Raw genomic sequence first — 17552 nt, 5'->3', positions numbered from 1 at the left:
TCTGGAATTAAAGTGGGGACCGCTGGCCTCCAGCTTTTTGCCGATAACTATTCGTTAGTGGTTCCAGTCGATGTTTTCTCCCGTGCACCGCATCTCTACGGTTAACTAAATAGAGTCATCTTTAAGGATTCCCGTCCGTGAGACGTGGCGGGTGGCTATTGGAAGCATGGGTGAGAATCAGAGGCCCTGTGGATCGAGGTGCGTGCGGGATCGGCACGTGTGGTAACGTGACGTTCGTCAGTTTGAAATTGTTGGAGGTACATGAAAAGTAACGGCGAGAGTTGAGAGAGACACGTGCGGTGGCTTGCAGTCGTAGTAGGTATGTTTCTGCTTCGTACGATTTCGTCATTGGTTTTTTAAATATGTAAAATAATAAAATTGGTATCTATCAGATAAAATTAAAATATATTATATATATTATTTAATTTTATTAAAATTTAAATTTTTATTTATTTATTTATTTAAATCTTTTATCACCGTAATCCTAAGGGAAAAACATATAATTTTATTTTGTTCATGATTTAATTGCCCAATTTCTAGGAAATTAATTTGGGTAAAAATTAATTATTCGGTATTCTTCTTTTATATCCATATTAAATTCTGAAATGATGGATTAGTTATAGGAACAAAATAAATTCACATTATAATAACTATAATTTTATAATTAGTGTCATAATTATAACGATTATAGTTATAACTTAAATATTATTGAATTAGATAAGTTTATATTTATAGTAGTTAGGGCTGTAAATAAGATAAGTCAAGCTAAACTAAGTTTTAGGGTATAAATTTGTTTGATAAAGTAATCGAATCAAGTCTTTGAAATGATTATTTAAATTTGATTTGGTTTATTTTTGTTGAGTTTAATCATAGCTTGAATTTAATTCATTTAGATGTTATCAAACTCTCAATTCAAACCTATTTGATTATTTAAAAATTTTACTTATTTAATTAGATATTGATCTTGATAATTTAAACTTGTTTGTTTATTTTAAAAGTTTTTTTATTTAACATAGTGATAAAAGTTTTATTAATGATGATGATTCACGAATATTATTTATGAATATTGTTCATGAGTTTTAATTGACTGAATATATATGTGTGTTCAAACTTATTTATTTAGATTAATAAATTGTTCAAACTTGTTCATTTAATCGATCTTATATGTATTAAACAAACATTAACAGACTTGCTAATACTAAGTTTATTCATAAACCTACGATTGATTATCAATCTTACTAGTAGCTATAAAATTATAGCCATTATTATTACAATAATATTTATAAAAAATTATCATAGTTATGAAATTATAATTATTATAATATTATAATAGTTATGATTTGTAGCTGCAATGTTGACCTATTATTAGATTATTTTAAGATTTAAAACCTAAGCTAAGAGATAATAATGTCACTATACTTATTGACAACTATGTCATTTTTATAGGAAGATTGGTAGGATGATCTTTTGCAATAAAAAAAAATGAAAAGACAACTACCTTCATGATTAAAAATAGAAGCAGCTCTTTTTATCCAATTAATTTTACCATTGATATGGTGGTAAAAGGTATCAAGCAAGTATAAATAGGTGGGATCAACAGTCGATGTAGAGGTTAACATTAAAAAAGTCAACCCTAGAGAATCAATAGGTCTACTAAAGTTGTCCAAACGAAAGTCAAAATCAATTGTCAATCGGACATGAAGGGTCTGATTAATCAAGTGGCTTATATATTAGTGGACCGCTTGTCCGGCTAAAGTTACTACGGAAAGAACATCAAATGTTCACAAGTGACCAAACAAATTCTATGCTAACTAGAGCGTAGGTTTGGTCGGACAAGAAATAATCTACAGAACCGAGGTCCTACGAAGAAGAGTAACTGAGATCAACCGGCGCAGAGAATCTCGGACGAGCGGCTCCCTCGCGCGGGCAAGCAGTGAGACTCCTCCCATATTTAGTAATATCCCTTTGGGAGATAATGCCGCTAACAATAGAGCACGGTCAACAGGTAAATCGTACGATGGAAGTTTTTGTTGTCATATCCTACATTTGCATGTCCTGTTAAGGTATGGTGTCAGAGACACTTTCCTAACAAATCTTTTCATAGGACAGTTGAGAAAATATGCCTATATCTTGAGAAGTGTGCACGTCCCCTATTGTAACACTATATAAACGGGGTCTATGCATCGTCGGAGGTATATGATATACGTTATTTAATTTGTGCTCTTGCTCTCACTGTTACTACATTACTCCACCATCTTTCTACTATTCTAGTGACTAACTTGAGCATTGAAAGGTTAACATTAAGGACCCCTTCCCTGATCTGACACTGACGTTTCTTGTGTTATAGATCGAAGCAGAGTCTTCGTGTGATCAATCGATGAATCACATCCCTAACTAGTCTTTTTCACTATTTTCAGATATGATTAACTATCAAAACTAAACCTAAAACATCTATAATATTTTTTTAGTGGAAAGTTTGATTGCATTATTTTTTTAAACCAAGTATCCCGATTTTATAGTTGGGATACACGGCTAGACGTTATATTTTATCCAATAAATAAATTTAAAAATTAGGGAAGCTCTTGTGTACTAGTATTATCGATCTAGATCCTATGAATATCTGGATAACAACTTAAATATTCTATCGCAACACCATATCCCAAGGACTTGCTTACATTATTAATCAATAGGTTTATAATTTATTAAGCATTATTAGTTGTTTTCATATTAATTTATTTAAATTTTCAATTAATCTATTTTTTATTTTCTTTAAATGGAATATTATGATTAATAAATACCATTTTTTTAGGGTAAAAAAGGAAGAAAAAAAAGGGGCGAGCACAGAGAAATAAAATGTTCGAACACACTCGCGTCGCCCAGCTCATCTTGATGAGGCCCGGAGGGCACCGCCGCCTCCACCGCACCACCATTCCGCCGGGCGCCGCTTCCACCGCTCTCACTCCGATCCACATCCTCCGTAATCGACGGCGAAGCCTCCTCCATTTCCCATTCGCTAGCTTCTTCCCTCCCTCCGCATTCCTCCTTTCGTCTCTCGCCCGGTGTCTCGGAGGCTCGATGAACCCCAAGACCATGGTGGCTCCCGGCGTCGCTGTCCGAGACCCTGAGTCGTTGGAAAAGAAGAAGGCCGCGATCCGGAGCGCTGGCCCGGTTAATGTTCAGGTGCAGCTCTTTCTCTTTCTGCTTAACCCTTCAGCCCTTGAACCTTTTGCTGGGTCGGAAATGTTTAATCTTTTGGATGTATGTGAAACACTCAGGTGATTGCGGATTTTGACGGCACGCTGACGAAGTATTGGATAAATGGTATCCGTGGTCAAAGTAGGCTTCCTTAGACCACTTTGTCCCGTTTATTTCGGTCGATGAGTTTAAAGCTTGTTTCAGCTGTGTCTTAGTCGATCGTTTTCTTTGCTGTCATTAGCTAGCCATGGATTGTTACAGCAGGGGAATCAGGTTTATGATGCCAAGAGGCAGGCTTTGTATGAGTACTATCATCCGTTGGAGATCTCTCCAGATATTCCTATCGAAGAGAAGACGAAATTAATGGAAGAATGGTATACTAATGTTCTTCCTTCTGTACAGTCCTGCATTTTTGTTTTGTTTTTTTTATTACATTGATCCATCATGAATTTCCTACAAAAGCTTAAATTATACCTCAGCTATGTCAATGGCTCTATTTCCTGTTAAAATGGATATGATCTCTACTTCCCTTTGAACCTTACATAACCAACTTTTAGAGGGATTTGCTACTATATCAAATTTATGTTCATATGATGATGCACATGCAGAAATTTGGTTGTTTTAAGTGTCTGAAAATTTGGGTAATTCGACACGTCTATTTATTTTCTTATTAATTATCTTAATATTTAGATAGCTTTTTTGATTAATTACTACTCAATAAATGTAGCCAGTTGTTGTGCAATGCTTTGTTTGGTGTGCATAGTTTGGTCCTGCAACTCGCCACTCTGGCATTAGAGTTTTCTTGGCTTTTCAGTTCTCACACATTGTTAATATTGTTCTTTATTTAAATTGTTGCTTAATTTTCCAGTCAGATTATTCTCCTTCACACTGGAATTCCACAGGAATAGTCTGTGTCATATGTTTTTGTTGGATATTCCTTTAGAGTAAGATTCTATCTGATGGTAGTGTCTTCTGTGTTTGTAATTCATCAAAGTAAAGTATAAACCTTACAATTAGGTTTCTTGTATATTGAATTTCATCAAGAACATATTGTGGGAAAGGGCGAATTAGTATTGTTTTAATAGGATCTTTATTGTCAAGAATGTTAAACAATAATAGGCATTACAGATGGACGAGGAAGGGTAATGGTATAGCAGAAAAGCCAGGTCTTGCATGGTAGCAAATCGTCCAACTAATAGGCATGTAATACTTCATCCTATCTCGCCATCGTTTTCATGTCTAACTATGAAATGCCCAAGTAGTTTTTAAATATGTCAGTATGACCTTAGTTATACTCTTAATTGTATCATCTATTGATGTTGCACCTAACTACTCATGCATAATAGCATTTTCATTTGAATTCTCCCAATAACCTTGTGATCCATCTCGATATTCTCATCTTGGCTATAGTTTCTATGCGGTATGTTTAAGAAACCCTCAAAGCCCATTTTCTAATACTTTATAATTTTACATCATAATCGTTATCCTACAGGTGGGAGAAGACGCATGGCCTTCTTATTGAGGGAGGCCTTACCTATGATGCAATTAAGAGATCTGTTTCTGAGTCTACAATTGCTTTTAGGGATGGAGTTGTCGAGTTGTTTGAATTCTTAGAGGTACGTACCTAATGCATTTTTTATATGCATATGGTTGTAGTGGACAGTTTAGATTCACTTTCCTATTCTAGGATTGGAATATGATTTACAAATTCTAGTCTATGGAATATTCCAAACCTAAAAGGGCAATCTGGTGCAAGAAACTCTTGGCAATGCAGGGTCTCGCGCAAGGGTTGAACCACATTGAGTCTATACAATTCAAAACCTACAACATTAAAAAATATATTACATTTTATATAAACTATACAGTTCATTTTTCTGTTATTATGACATTCATGATTCATCATATTTTTTAGCTGTGCTAGTCCCAAATATTTGGTTCAGCCACATAACTCCTACTTTCATCATTTTTTAGCTGTGCTATTGACCTCTATGTGAGGGTAAATCACTAGTAACTATCAAAATAAATTATTATTATTTTTACTATATGAAGTAGATCATGTTTCTTTTTGTATTGTATAATAACTATGACAAAGAGTTGCATTATTATTTGTCAATTTGTGCAAAATCTCTTAAACACATAGGCTAAATTAGATAATAATATATAAGCTTCTTGGAAATGATTGGAAGTTAAGCAACATTTTAACATTGTGACACTTTATTCTGTAAATTCTATATTTAGATATGAATAGTCCATATGTTTGTAGAATTGAAAAGCAATCTAGCTACAATTAATTCTTTTGAAGTTTGCGAGGGCTTTGAAGAATATTATGACTGAACTTAATAAAGACATCAAAATGAATGATTAATTATGACTTGGAAACGTGAAAATTTTATGGATCTCAGGAGAAAGATGCTTTAGAAACACATGATCACTAGGAAGAGTCTAAAAGTAATGCAACCGAAGTAGATGCATGAAAAATGGAAGCTATCACATTTGGTAAAGCAAGACTTCTATTGTCATTAAGAAACACCACAAGGCTCGATTTGTTACATAAGATCTGAGACAGTCTCACTAGTCCTTTGGAATTACTTTGTATTGTTAAATAAGAGCTTCACTTTGTTATATAAGATCTGAGACAATATCACGACGCTCGATTTGTGTTAAATAAATTCATTCCTTTCACCAACTCTGAGATGTATTAATTCCTTTACTGAATCACTTTGTATTGTTTGTTTTTCTATTTTGAACTGAGAAAAGTGTTAGGATAATAGTCGTTCTACACGGGTTATGTATTTTTAATCATGCATCATTAGATTTTATAAGATGCACCCGATTGAAGTCTATTGTTTCTCCTTTCTTCTAACTAACAAAAGGGGATAACTGATTTTAATATGAATATGATTGTTCTCGAGATGATTTGTGTGAACCAGCCATGTCAATATTTGCTTCCAATTACTTATTTGTAATTCACAGTTGAAGCTAATTGTAGTCTAGTTCTAAAAGCTTTGTAAAGTTTATCTGTCATTAGTTTTTGAGGATTGATGCTTAAAATCTCATACTGAAATTTTATTTTTCAGTAAATAAAAATTGATTATGGCTGGCTGTAGATGAGAAAACTAACAGACCTTTTTCCTCTGCAATGCAGAAAAGAGGTGTGCCTGTCCTTGTGTTCTCTGCAGGTCTTGCAGACATCATAGAAGAAGTTGGTTCGATGAATACTTTGCAAATATTAGTTTATGAAATAAAATTAAAAATTAGAAAAAATATTACTTCTTGATACTATTCTTAACACAACTGTTTTCTTTTGTCAGGTTTTCAGGCAGAAACTACATAGATCTTTTGAGAATATCAAAGTTGTTTCTAACAGAATGGTGTTTGATGAAACTGGCCGTCTTATTGCCTTTAAAGGTGTTTCTTTGTTTTCTTAAAAAAATATTTCCTTGAAATCTCAGAAATCCATAGCTTCAAAATTTTGAATATGTTATGATTTTGCTCTTTTAATATTCAAGTCATATTGCAAAAATTTTAGGCATGAACTTCTTTGCATCTTTCATTGTTAAAATTGCTATGAGAATAGGAAAATAGGTGATAAGTAACCGGCAAATTAACCCATGAATGATATAACTGGAAGCATGTGATAAATCAGACAAAGATAATGATGGTCTTTTGGTGGTTGTCGTGCTTGACCTCGATGCTATATTTTTACTGCTTTGGCACAAATTTAATCCATTTGATGCTAATAGGAAATCTTTGTTAGCAAGTTCAATTAGCCTATTCATATGTTGGCACTTTGGGCATGGCCCTTCTGGTCTATGTTCATATTCATCCAAATTTGGATGTGTTTTTCTTCTCTTTGGTCTTGACCATGCCGTGTTGGGTGTGAGATTATTCCCTATTCATGGTGGGAGCAACATGTTCCTAATGAGCCCACCAAATCTTGGCTTTTCTAACCTCAAACCACTAAAAGTGGGACTGCTGAAATGGTTAATAACTGGCTGTCACCCTTCATGATGTTTTTGTTGATAAATTTTGTTCTTCATATCCAAATGTTCATGATGCATTCTTTTTCTTCCAGGGAAGACAATTCATGTTCTCAACAAGAATGAGCATGCACTGGATATGGCTGCACCTGTTCACGATAATTTTGGAGATCCCAATGAATCCGATCCTGATAATTCCTTGGTTAAGAAACGAACTAATGTGCTGCTTCTTGGAGATCATATTGGTGACTTGGGCATGTCTGATGGTCTGAACTATGAAAACCGTGTAGCTATTGGATTCCTGTGAGTCTTCCTGTTGTCAATATTGAGTTTTAAATTCATGCATGTTTATGCCTGCAAATAAGGCATTCCAGGTAGATTAAACTGTTCTATAATTCGGAGGAATTTTCAAAGATTAGAAACTTCTTACAACCTTGACAGCTTGATTTTCAATTGGCATAGGACATATATGCATTAGTAAACATATCCATACAAAAAGATTATAACGTCTTGGTTTCTACTAACACGAACTACCCTTAAGTTGTTAGTGGAAAGCCATACAAGTCCAACTTTATGGTGACACATGGATTCCTAGCTAGTGCTGCCTACTTTAAGGTCCATGGATATTGAGAACTGTGTCAATGGAAATTTGGATAATCTCAAATTTAGTGTCCTAGACTTCCACAACCAAAAGTCCCTAGTGCCCTATAATATTTCAGCATCGTGCCCAATTCCACACTGGCCACATCTAGGTTTCCTTTGATTGCTTTTTCTTGATCAGAATAGAGAAATTTCTAGAGTTCATAGAAAACAGTAAGACTAATGGCTTAGATTGATGTAATAGGAGAGAGGATGAAAATGGTAAGAATACTATTGCTCATTTTGTGTTTAAATGTCAAGCATTGTGCATAAACTCAATATTTCGTATGCGCATACCTAGAACGTACATATATGAACCTGACGAAAGAGAGGAAACGTTTACATAAACAAGAAAAATGCTCATGTAGTTTACTAGTGTTCAAAGGGGGCTTCAACTAAAGGGCAAAGCTCCAAATTCTGCAAGTTCTATCCGTGAAACAAATTTCCACAAGAAATAAAGTTGGAAAAAATTGAGAATTTTTTATGTTTATGATGCCAGAAGGCATACTTTTGTAGATTATTGTCTCTAGCTTATACTCTCAAAACGTCTATTTTCCTTGTCAGGAATACTAACACAGAGACGTCCCTCCAGAATTATGTCGATGCATTTGATATCGTATACCTGGTATACCATCATGTCAACTGTCATTGTGACTTTTCATATTACACATACAACCATGATGCTTTTTTGCCACTGGAATGTCCTTGCACCTGACAAATTAATATTTTTGCAGAATGATGGATCGATGGGAGGAGTTCTTGAGCTTGTAACTCAACTGTGTCCTCAGGATCCCTGATTTAGAGCATGCTAAGCTGTATGCATGCTCTCTTGTAGTTTCTAAACTAGATATATTGAGTTAGTTTCTTTCTATTCATTGATTAGAAAAGCAACTAATCTTAGGATATAGAGATGCCAGACAAAGGTATCCTTGATATTGTTAACACAGATAATCTAATGTCCCCAGAATTTCACTTCAAAATTCGCATGTCTCTGTCATGTAGCCGAGCATCAGCTCGCTTGTATGCAAGCATAACTAATTCACTTTTGGAGTTGAATCTGGCTCGATTTTTTGAACTTGAACGGAGGCAAGTTTTGCATTAGTTCAAGATATTGTCACCCAGTCAAAGCGTTTAGGTGTTGGATCAGTTGAATTATAATTATGGTCAAGAGCCAGTTCATGAAACCAAAAGCAATATTTTGGCACAAGTAGATCTTCTTGTCGAGGAATTTGGTACAGACAACGAATTTATGTCGATGTGGGACTTGGAGGTAATGGTATGAAGTGAACTTGAAAGGTGAGGAGGAAAATGGTATGAAGCAAACTTACAGAGTTTAATGCTTTTGAGGGATTGGAGCTCTTACGTTGAGGTGAACTTAGAGCTACGAAGAACGATGACATAAAGCAAGTTCAGAAAGCTCAACACATTAAAGCAGGATGAAGTGGGACTCTAAATGAGAGGTGTATCAAAAGAAGCTGGAGATTTGGAGGCCTTTATACAATATTAGCAAGGATGAAGTGCTTAGTTAGGTAGGGACATACTAGCTATTGACTTGATTTGAAGCCTATGATCGATCAGTTGTGATCCCGATCGCAGACGCCTTAGTATAAAGGCACAGGTGTAAAATCTGCTATAACATATCACTACAAGGTTCGTCATGAAAAATTATATGTATTTGTACATAATAAATATAAATCATCAATACACAAACTTATGCCTTCTGACACAGGTGGACCAAAATTGGCCGTACAAAATCAAGGAATTAAAGCTCCACGACCACTTCACCATGATTTAACTTCCAGCAACAACAGTTTGATCACGCAAGCAAGAAATGTTCTTGCGTCGCAACTGTGCTTATTTTTTCCTCTTGTCTCTTCTAATCTTAATTATTCTACGACCGGATTTGTCACCATTGCCACCGCCACTGCTACCCATAGCAAAGGTGCCTCCTTGAGGAATTTGAGCACTGCCAGCAGCTTGCGATTGTGGTTGAATGGAAGGAAGAAAAGAATTCTGTTGAGTAGAATGGACTGCCGGAGCGCTGAAAACTGTTGCAGCAGATGAAGTGCCTGATTGGCTGAACTGCTGAACCATACTGCCTGTTGACTGCTTAGCACCTACGGTCTGGCTTTGCTTGATACTCAACTGATCATCTCTGGTTGTCCTGAAACTGAAACCAACTGCTGGACTTCCAGATGCAAATGAAGTACCAGCAGGACTAGCAGAAAATGCTGGATTGGATGACGATTTAAATACAAAAGGTGCATCGATTGTTGATTGTACGGAAGTAGAACCAAAGCCACCAGAAGATGCACTTGAAACAAGGAATGTCGGTGGTAAGGAATTAGAACCAAACAAACCAGGGGTTGCTGCTAAGGGAAGGGTTGTAGCAGCAGCAGCACTGATACTGGAAGAACCAGCACCTGTTGAAAAAGATGAAAACAGCTTGGAATGTGTATCTGTTGTTCCAAATGGTGAGCTGCCTAAACTTGATGAGGAAGCAACGTTCGTTCCAAAAGTTGAATTGGAAATAGACGACGACGGAAATTGACTCATTGAGCTGTTAGAAATATGTGGGATTCCACTCTGAATTTGAGTTGACTGCATGCCAAATCCAGTAAAATTAACGCTTGGAGAGGTTTTGGCGTCTGTTAAAGATGAGCCTAGATTATTAAGTCCTGAACCCAGTTTAGAGAAGCTATTGGTTGAGGAAACAGCATGAGGAAACAGACTTGACGCAGCAGAACTACTTGCAAAGCTCGGGACACCAAATGTCGGCAAAATAGAACCATCATTAGCTCTGTTATCAAAAGTTCCGGCAAATCCAGTAATATTATTGCCAGGAGAGGTTTTGGTGCTACTGCCCAGATTTATTGAGGCAGAATTATTAAACTTTGTTGAACCAAAACCAAATTTTGTGTTATTTGCATCAGGTAAAGTTGGCTCAATGGCAGCTTGTTTATTGCCGGAACTTGGAAAGAAACTCAATGCAGCAGCTGCTGAGCTGCTCCCAGAGCTGGAAACTATTGGTGGTGCCAACACAAAACTATTGTTCGCTCTATTCTCAGAAGTTGACTGGAATTGACTTGCTGAAACATCAGAAGTTTGTTGAGTTGCCAAAGTTCCTACTAATCCAGTAACAGCAACAGTGGATGAGGTTTCAGTGCTTTTGTCCAGAGAGGATAAATTATTAGATCTCAACGAATTGAAACTAAAGTTGTTGCTTGCACCTGACAACATTTTTGCTGGAAGAGCAGATTGGCTTCTGCCACTCTCTGGTAACAGACTTGATGGAGCAGAACCAACTTCAGAGCTAGAAACTGTGGGTGCTGCCCAATCCATGTCACTGCTAGCACTTGAGAACCGAGACACTGCCACTGGTGCAACGGAATTACTTCCAAATTTAAAAGCTGTGTCTTGACTTGCACTATTCAAGATGAATGGCGATGCATCACTAGGCTTTCCTTCCAAATTCCCAGAACTAATTTGAGGTGCCAGAGTAGAACAAACTATTGAGGCTACAGGCTCAAAATGGAGTGCAGGAACAGAATCAACGCATGAAGTTGAAACTTGATTTAACCTGGTAATACAGAAAGTAATGTCATTAATCATTGCTGAAACTAATGATTGAAGAAGAAAAAAAGGAAGACAAGTTTATGGGAACAAAGGAAAATTAAACATCAAATCTTCTTTAAAGGAAATTGGATGAACACTAATGTTTTTCATTATTTTCAACCACCAAAAGCATTGGTGTCTTAGTTTTCAACCACAAATTGGATGAAAACTATTCTATAAACTCAACTCTAACCAAACTAAGAAAAAAAACACTAATTTAAAATCAAAATAATCTCATTAAATTACCACCAAATTAACAAAAACCCCTACCAAACTAAAAGGAACCAATCTTATTAACACCAAAATAAATAATTATAAAAAATGACTTGTAATTCAAAATTTGAAATTCAGATTGTTTCTTTAATTGCATTGATCATATTAGTTATCTCACTATCAATGAACAATATAAGATAACTTGTACATGCCTCAAAAAGCTGCATTCCCATTTTGCAACCTGCGCTAAGGATTTATTCAAGTTACCTATCGTGCTCATACTTTTTTTCCTTACAAAAACAAATAGAAGACTGAAAGAAATGGCTTTCAGGATAAATCCTTGATATGGCCCACAGTAGCTACCAATACTGGTAATAATAAAACCAATCAATAGACATAACTGCATACCTTGTACAATTTTCTAGGGTAGAAACGGCATGAGAACTGTCTCGATTTGTGTCTGACTGTGTTGTGCTGGCTTCCATGGAACCAGATATAACCAAAGGAGTAGTACTTTGTACTTTTTGTACCATAGACTTCTCAAGAAATGGTCCTGGCAGAGTAGGTGTTGGAGGTAATTCAGAAGTAAATGAAACATTTATGGAAGGAAAAGAAAAATCCTTGCTATATTTGGAAATTGTTGAAGATCCCTCGATATTATTCACTACTGTATCCTGAACAAAATGTGATGAAAACCCCTTCAATAGAGGATAGGCATATTAATTAAATATAGAGATGAAATCAGGGTCACAACATGTTCAGCCGTGACACAGGGAGAGCTTTTGTACCTTAAATTCTCTAATCTGAAAAGCTGGTTTCTGATTCCCAAAAACAGCAATGTAATCTGAGACTCCAGCATCCACAACATTATTATCATGCATGCAAGCAGTCAATGGACCATTCTCCTGAAGCATATCAAGCCTTCCTTGTTTATCACATAAAGCATCACCAGTACCTGCAATTGAACAAGCAAGATTACAATTTGTACTATTTTTATGCTGTATGGTTAAACTTATGAGAGCCTCACCTTTTGGATGTGTATGTATCCCATACGAAGGTGATTCTTCAACAGGATTATCCTTTAGCTTCATTGATTTTCTCTTCGAGGAAGGCAATAATTTATCAAGGCCTTGCAATATTTTGTTTTCCATCTCTCTTGACTGAACTGAACCAGAAGCAACAGCCTTGTTGAGAATTTTGTTGCCCTCAGTTTCTTCCCGTGCATCCAAATTATGAGAACATTGATTTTGTGATGGATCTTGAAAACCCTTCTTGACAGTCAAACTACAAGGCTCACTGTTTCCAGGTAAAACTGAATGCATTATTCTATTCGATGAATTGATGCCCAATTTTTGACGGACCCTCCGTATAGGACAAGTAGATCGAAAATCACTGTACAATGTTGAACTGCTTCGTTTCAATACCTATAAATAATGAGATAATTTGAAATTTGGAATGATCAGACACTATATCCCAAATATTTAATGTTGCAACAAACAATTTAGAAATTAGATGTTCCATAAAACAACCTAAAACTTTCTAAAAGGTTGACAAAAAAGGTCAATAATTCACCTGCCCCCCTGCTTGCTCATTGCATGGTGTCTTTTCAGAAAAGGTTCCAGCATAGTCATCTTTCAAAGATTCCTCGACCTTTGACTGAAAAAGGCATTGTTAAGGGGCAGTTTTCATAATAAAGACAAACTGAAGATTTATATGCAGCCACATTATGTAATGCATCCTGGTAACAGCACTAACCTTAGCATACAGAGAGCCTTCCATTTTATACGTTCCAGATCTTCCAAGAGACCTTGGAGTTAAATAACTACTTTCAGGAATCATGGCAGGCAATTGAGCTAGAGATCTTGGAATTTTAAGATCTAACTTTTTTGCACCATAATGTGAATTAGCTTGCACTTTTTTATTCTTATGAAAGAGATGACTTTGCCAATTTTGAGACAAAGGGGAATCATTGGAAACCTTGGCACTTGAAACCTTGGCACGCATATATTCTTTAGCAAGTTCCACTGGTGTGACAGCATGACCATCAGTAACCTATAAAATTCAAGAAGTGAGGTTATCATAAAAGTTAGAAGCAGATTAGATCTCATGAAGAAATTATTAGATAACTCCTGAGGATGATAACCGAGTGCGATGAGCTGAAATATTATGTCTATATTGGAACTAAACGCAACCAACTCAAAATGGTTGGCATTCAAGTCCGGAAACTGTAGCCATAGGAACTAAGATTTTGGAACTTTGTATTCCCACAAGAGATTAAACACTATGTGAGCTAGATAAAAACAAAAGGTATTACAGGATTGCAATGTTCTAATTAAGAATATTAATTTTCTCAAAGAGCTAAAACATCTCAAGATCTTACATGATCTTCACATAAGCTGAAGTTGTCTGTTCTTGTTGCTGGCTGGGGAACAATAACATCATCTATCTTTTCACCATTTGCACCAGAATTGGTTGTATCCAAATCAGTAGTTCTTGACCTCAGTACATCAATCAGATGCTCATATTGAGCTCTGTCAGGAATATAAGGATTCTTAGGATTTGAACGTAGCCATTACTAAATAACACATAAAAATTAAACAAAAACTTCAGATGCATGTGATCAAATTATTAATTTCAGAATGGTATTAAAATGCAATTATTAACACTAAAAGCTGCTTAAAATAACACAAAAATCTAAGATAAAGCCTTGTGTGCATGCGATAAATTCAATTCATTAATTTAATGAGCAAAACAAAATAAAATTAAACAATGATCTAGAGCTAATATGACAACTAATAATCAACTTCCTTTCTAGCTCTTTGGGAAGATTCTCATATTTCTAACATGTGAAGAATATAAAATCTGCTGTGGCAGAAGTTAGAAACCCAAGAAACTCATCATTGTTAGTAGCTGCAGGAAATTGAGGTGATACTGATGATGACCATACACATCTCATATCCAACATCCGCATGGGTTAGTTACTTACTTTGTGAAACTTTTCTCCTTAATAAGTTGTCCAAATTCCAACACTACGTTATCCTCAAGATTATTTGCTGCAACATTTTTGTTTTCAGCTTCATTCTCTGGTAGTTCAATCGGCAAATCCTGCATGGCAAATGACAACAGTAAATCAATTGCTAGATGGAGTAAAAGATGCCATGATTCAAAGAAAGCAATGGAAAATGAATATTAATAAATAAGGACCTTGGACTGTGTTACTAAATCATCTAGTTGCAAAATCATATTTCGGTTTCTATCAATATAGAGTGGGTGATCCTATGTAGTTTTCTATCTCTGCCTCATCATCCTTTAAATTGGCTCGTGGGGAATGCCAAATTCACTGCTTCAACTGACAGAAACAATCTTTTGATTTGGAGAATTATAGCATCATACACAAATGCCCATCAGTCTGCCCTCAACACTTGGTAGGAGTCTAAGTGATGACTGTTAACAATTATTGATAACAAGATCTTATTTAGTGGAAAATTTTAATTGTATGCAGTCTGTTGATTAGAACACAAGCATGTCAAACAATCATATTAGTCAAGTTAATTATAGGCTCATAGCAATAAAATTACACACATTTATTTTCAATAACAATGCCAGTAAAGATGTCAAGTTAGACATTATTACTAACTTTTGTTCTTTGAGATAGGCTCACAGTAAACACAATCCTAGGATTCAGATGCCATCGTACGGCTTAGATTCACCAATGAAAGGGTTTGGAACAAATGAGCTTTCGTAAGCCATCCCTTGCACACCATCCCTTGTTTTGCCATCTTTTCACCACTAACATTGAATTGTAAGTGTCCAAGCTCAATGGTCCATCATATGTAGGAACACGAAAATAGAAAATGCATGCATGCAGGACCAGGTAAGTTAAGGACAGAGGCCTTTGCATGAGCAAATCTTGAAATGGTGCTTTTGCAAATGTGACGTTGATTAACAGGCATATAGTTTGGTACTCTCCATGATCAACTCACTGTTGTCTTGTTTTCATAAACTACTTCCTTAATAATAGTAATAAACTTCAAAAAATCTAGAGTATTTTATGTGAAATAAATGTTGGTGATAGAAAACACATGATTTTCACCAGCTCAATAAATTTCATATGGAGAAAGAGGGAAAAATTATCATTGATGCCATGCAAAATGTTGAATATAATTGATGCAATTAAAAATAGGTTTCAGTTACTCACAGGGGATACTGCTGTTACAACTTCTTGTGCAGATTGAAACTGAGATACTTCACCTGCGTATAAAAATTTCCAAGCCACATATGAACATTAGCTCAAATATTCAAAAAGGTAATACAAATAACCGCAAGTAAGGAAAGACATTCTCAATTTCGACCAAACGATAGTCTTGTTAATTAAATACTCAATAGGGAGCAGTATAAGACATTAGAAAGTAATAACAACAAGTACAAGGGAAGCTATGTTTTTTTTTTTATAATCATAAACCAACTCTAAATGTGATCTCCGAACTACAAGAGCAACATAAGCTAAGGATATAGTTAGTGTAGTTAACTTATAATTATGCGTCAATTATATTGTCATAAGTGTGTTAACTCAATTAAATTCATCTCAACACGCTTCGATGCGCATTTGTGCCCGTGGTGTTTCAGTCGAGGCTTCATATATATGTGTATTACATATATATCAAGGGAGACATACCATTTCAAACTACACAGTAGAGTATGAGTTTCTAATGCATTATTTCTTTGAGCACACAAGATATCTTAAGATACAAGCTACCTAACAATAAGAAATTCAAACTACCAGTTCAAATTATCACATAAGATCTTAGAATGCGCTTGTCAAGTTACAAAAGAACAAATAAGATGTGAAGGAGAAGACTTCCATTATCTAGGATCAAAAGTATATATTTCCTACATGAACTAAATGACATGCAAAACCTTCTAGTTAGAAAAGAAGATGGCTACAAACTTGTCGATAGATCAACACGATAAAGGACTCTACTTTTGGAAGAAAATCAATGAAACATAGTTATGAGAAACAAAATAATATACAAATAGATACAACATAGCCTTTCAGCAACATCCTGAACCTTGTTAAAGGTAAAAGTTATTGCCAATTGTCCAAAGCACGCAATTGAATGTATCAAGATGAAATCAGAAAAGGTGTGATTTTAAACACCATGATATCTATATAAATGATATCTATATAAATATGGAAAAATCAGGTAATAAACTCTGCAAATGAAACAGATGTCTTCTTCTGATGAATATATAATCATGCGTCTTTTCCCTTATGAATAAATGTTAACCGGTCATCCATTTCATTTTCATATTGCTGAAACCCTAATAACGATCACTTGGATCGACCAAAAATAATAGTACATGCCATTTTGAATATGAAAGGACATCAAAACATCAAATTAAAGCACAAACCTAAAAAAAATTTAAAAAAAAAACGAAAGCGGAAAAACAAAAAGACAAAGTTAGGTCTTCCAACCTGGAGCTTTCTCAGCCGTCGGTGCGGTGAGCTGCTTTCGGAACATGGAGGAGAAGAGTCTGGAGGCGCCGCTAGCGATAAACCGCGATGCAGGATCGACGAGTTTCGACAGCCACCTGCCTCTGCTGATGGTGCGTGCGGCAGTTGCAGGACGATCGTAGGGCGTCGCGGCGACTCTTCGGTGCGGCTTCCGCCGCAACTTCCCTCCGATCCCACCCAAGTACTCCGAGGCCTCCATCGCGAAAAGCGCAATGGAGCAAAAAGGAAGAGGAAGCGTGCAGGCGAAAAACGGAAATCTCGGTGGGCGATCGCGGTGGGGAGACAAAGCGAAAGAGCGAGGAAGTAAAATAAAAAGAGGTTTTTTAGGTTTTTAACGGAACCGCCATGGCAATGCGGCGCAACCACGACGAAGCCGTAACAGATCTGGGAGAAAT

The 17552-nt window shown here is 35.8% G+C and overlaps 2 protein-coding genes across 4 annotated transcripts; one reads left to right on the top strand and one right to left on the bottom strand.

Moving 5' to 3' along the window:
• Positions 1 to 2824: 2824 nt before the first annotated feature.
• LOC121998538 (7-methylguanosine phosphate-specific 5'-nucleotidase A-like) lies at positions 2825 to 8794 on the top strand. The gene is made up of 9 exons (XM_042553502.1): positions 2825 to 3180; positions 3276 to 3336; positions 3437 to 3569; positions 4688 to 4811; positions 6341 to 6397; positions 6507 to 6603; positions 7271 to 7478; positions 8379 to 8439; positions 8549 to 8794. The coding sequence occupies exons 1-9, from the start codon at positions 2854 to 2856 to the stop codon at positions 8609 to 8611; spliced, it is 1131 nt and encodes a 376-aa protein (XP_042409436.1). The 5' UTR covers positions 2825 to 2853; the 3' UTR covers positions 8612 to 8794.
• Positions 8795 to 9433: 639 nt separating this feature from the next.
• Positions 9434 to 17544, bottom strand: LOC121998537 (nuclear pore complex protein NUP1-like). Of its 3 annotated transcripts, none has more exons than XM_042553499.1 (11): positions 17119 to 17544; positions 15841 to 15893; positions 14629 to 14747; positions 14023 to 14173; positions 13398 to 13694; positions 13215 to 13298; positions 12670 to 13066; positions 12431 to 12597; positions 12051 to 12316; positions 11045 to 11394; positions 9434 to 10942 (listed from the first exon to the last, which is right to left on the bottom strand). In XM_042553499.1, exons 1-11 carry the CDS (start codon positions 17354 to 17356, stop codon positions 9669 to 9671), a joined length of 3396 nt encoding a protein of 1131 aa, XP_042409433.1. In that variant the 5' UTR covers positions 17357 to 17544; the 3' UTR covers positions 9434 to 9668. The 3 variants fall into 3 exon arrangements, with proteins under 3 accessions (XP_042409433.1, XP_042409434.1, XP_042409432.1); XM_042553500.1 differs by having other exon boundaries at positions 9434 to 10939; XM_042553498.1 differs by having other exon boundaries at positions 9434 to 11394; positions 17119 to 17543.
• Positions 17545 to 17552: the final 8 nt, after the last annotated feature.

The sequence above is a fragment of the Zingiber officinale genome, chromosome 6A (genome assembly GCF_018446385.1).
Source record: "Zingiber officinale cultivar Zhangliang chromosome 6A, Zo_v1.1, whole genome shotgun sequence".
Taxonomy (NCBI): Eukaryota; Viridiplantae; Streptophyta; class Magnoliopsida; order Zingiberales; family Zingiberaceae; genus Zingiber; species Zingiber officinale.
This window is presented reverse-complemented; position numbering and strand designations above follow the sequence as displayed.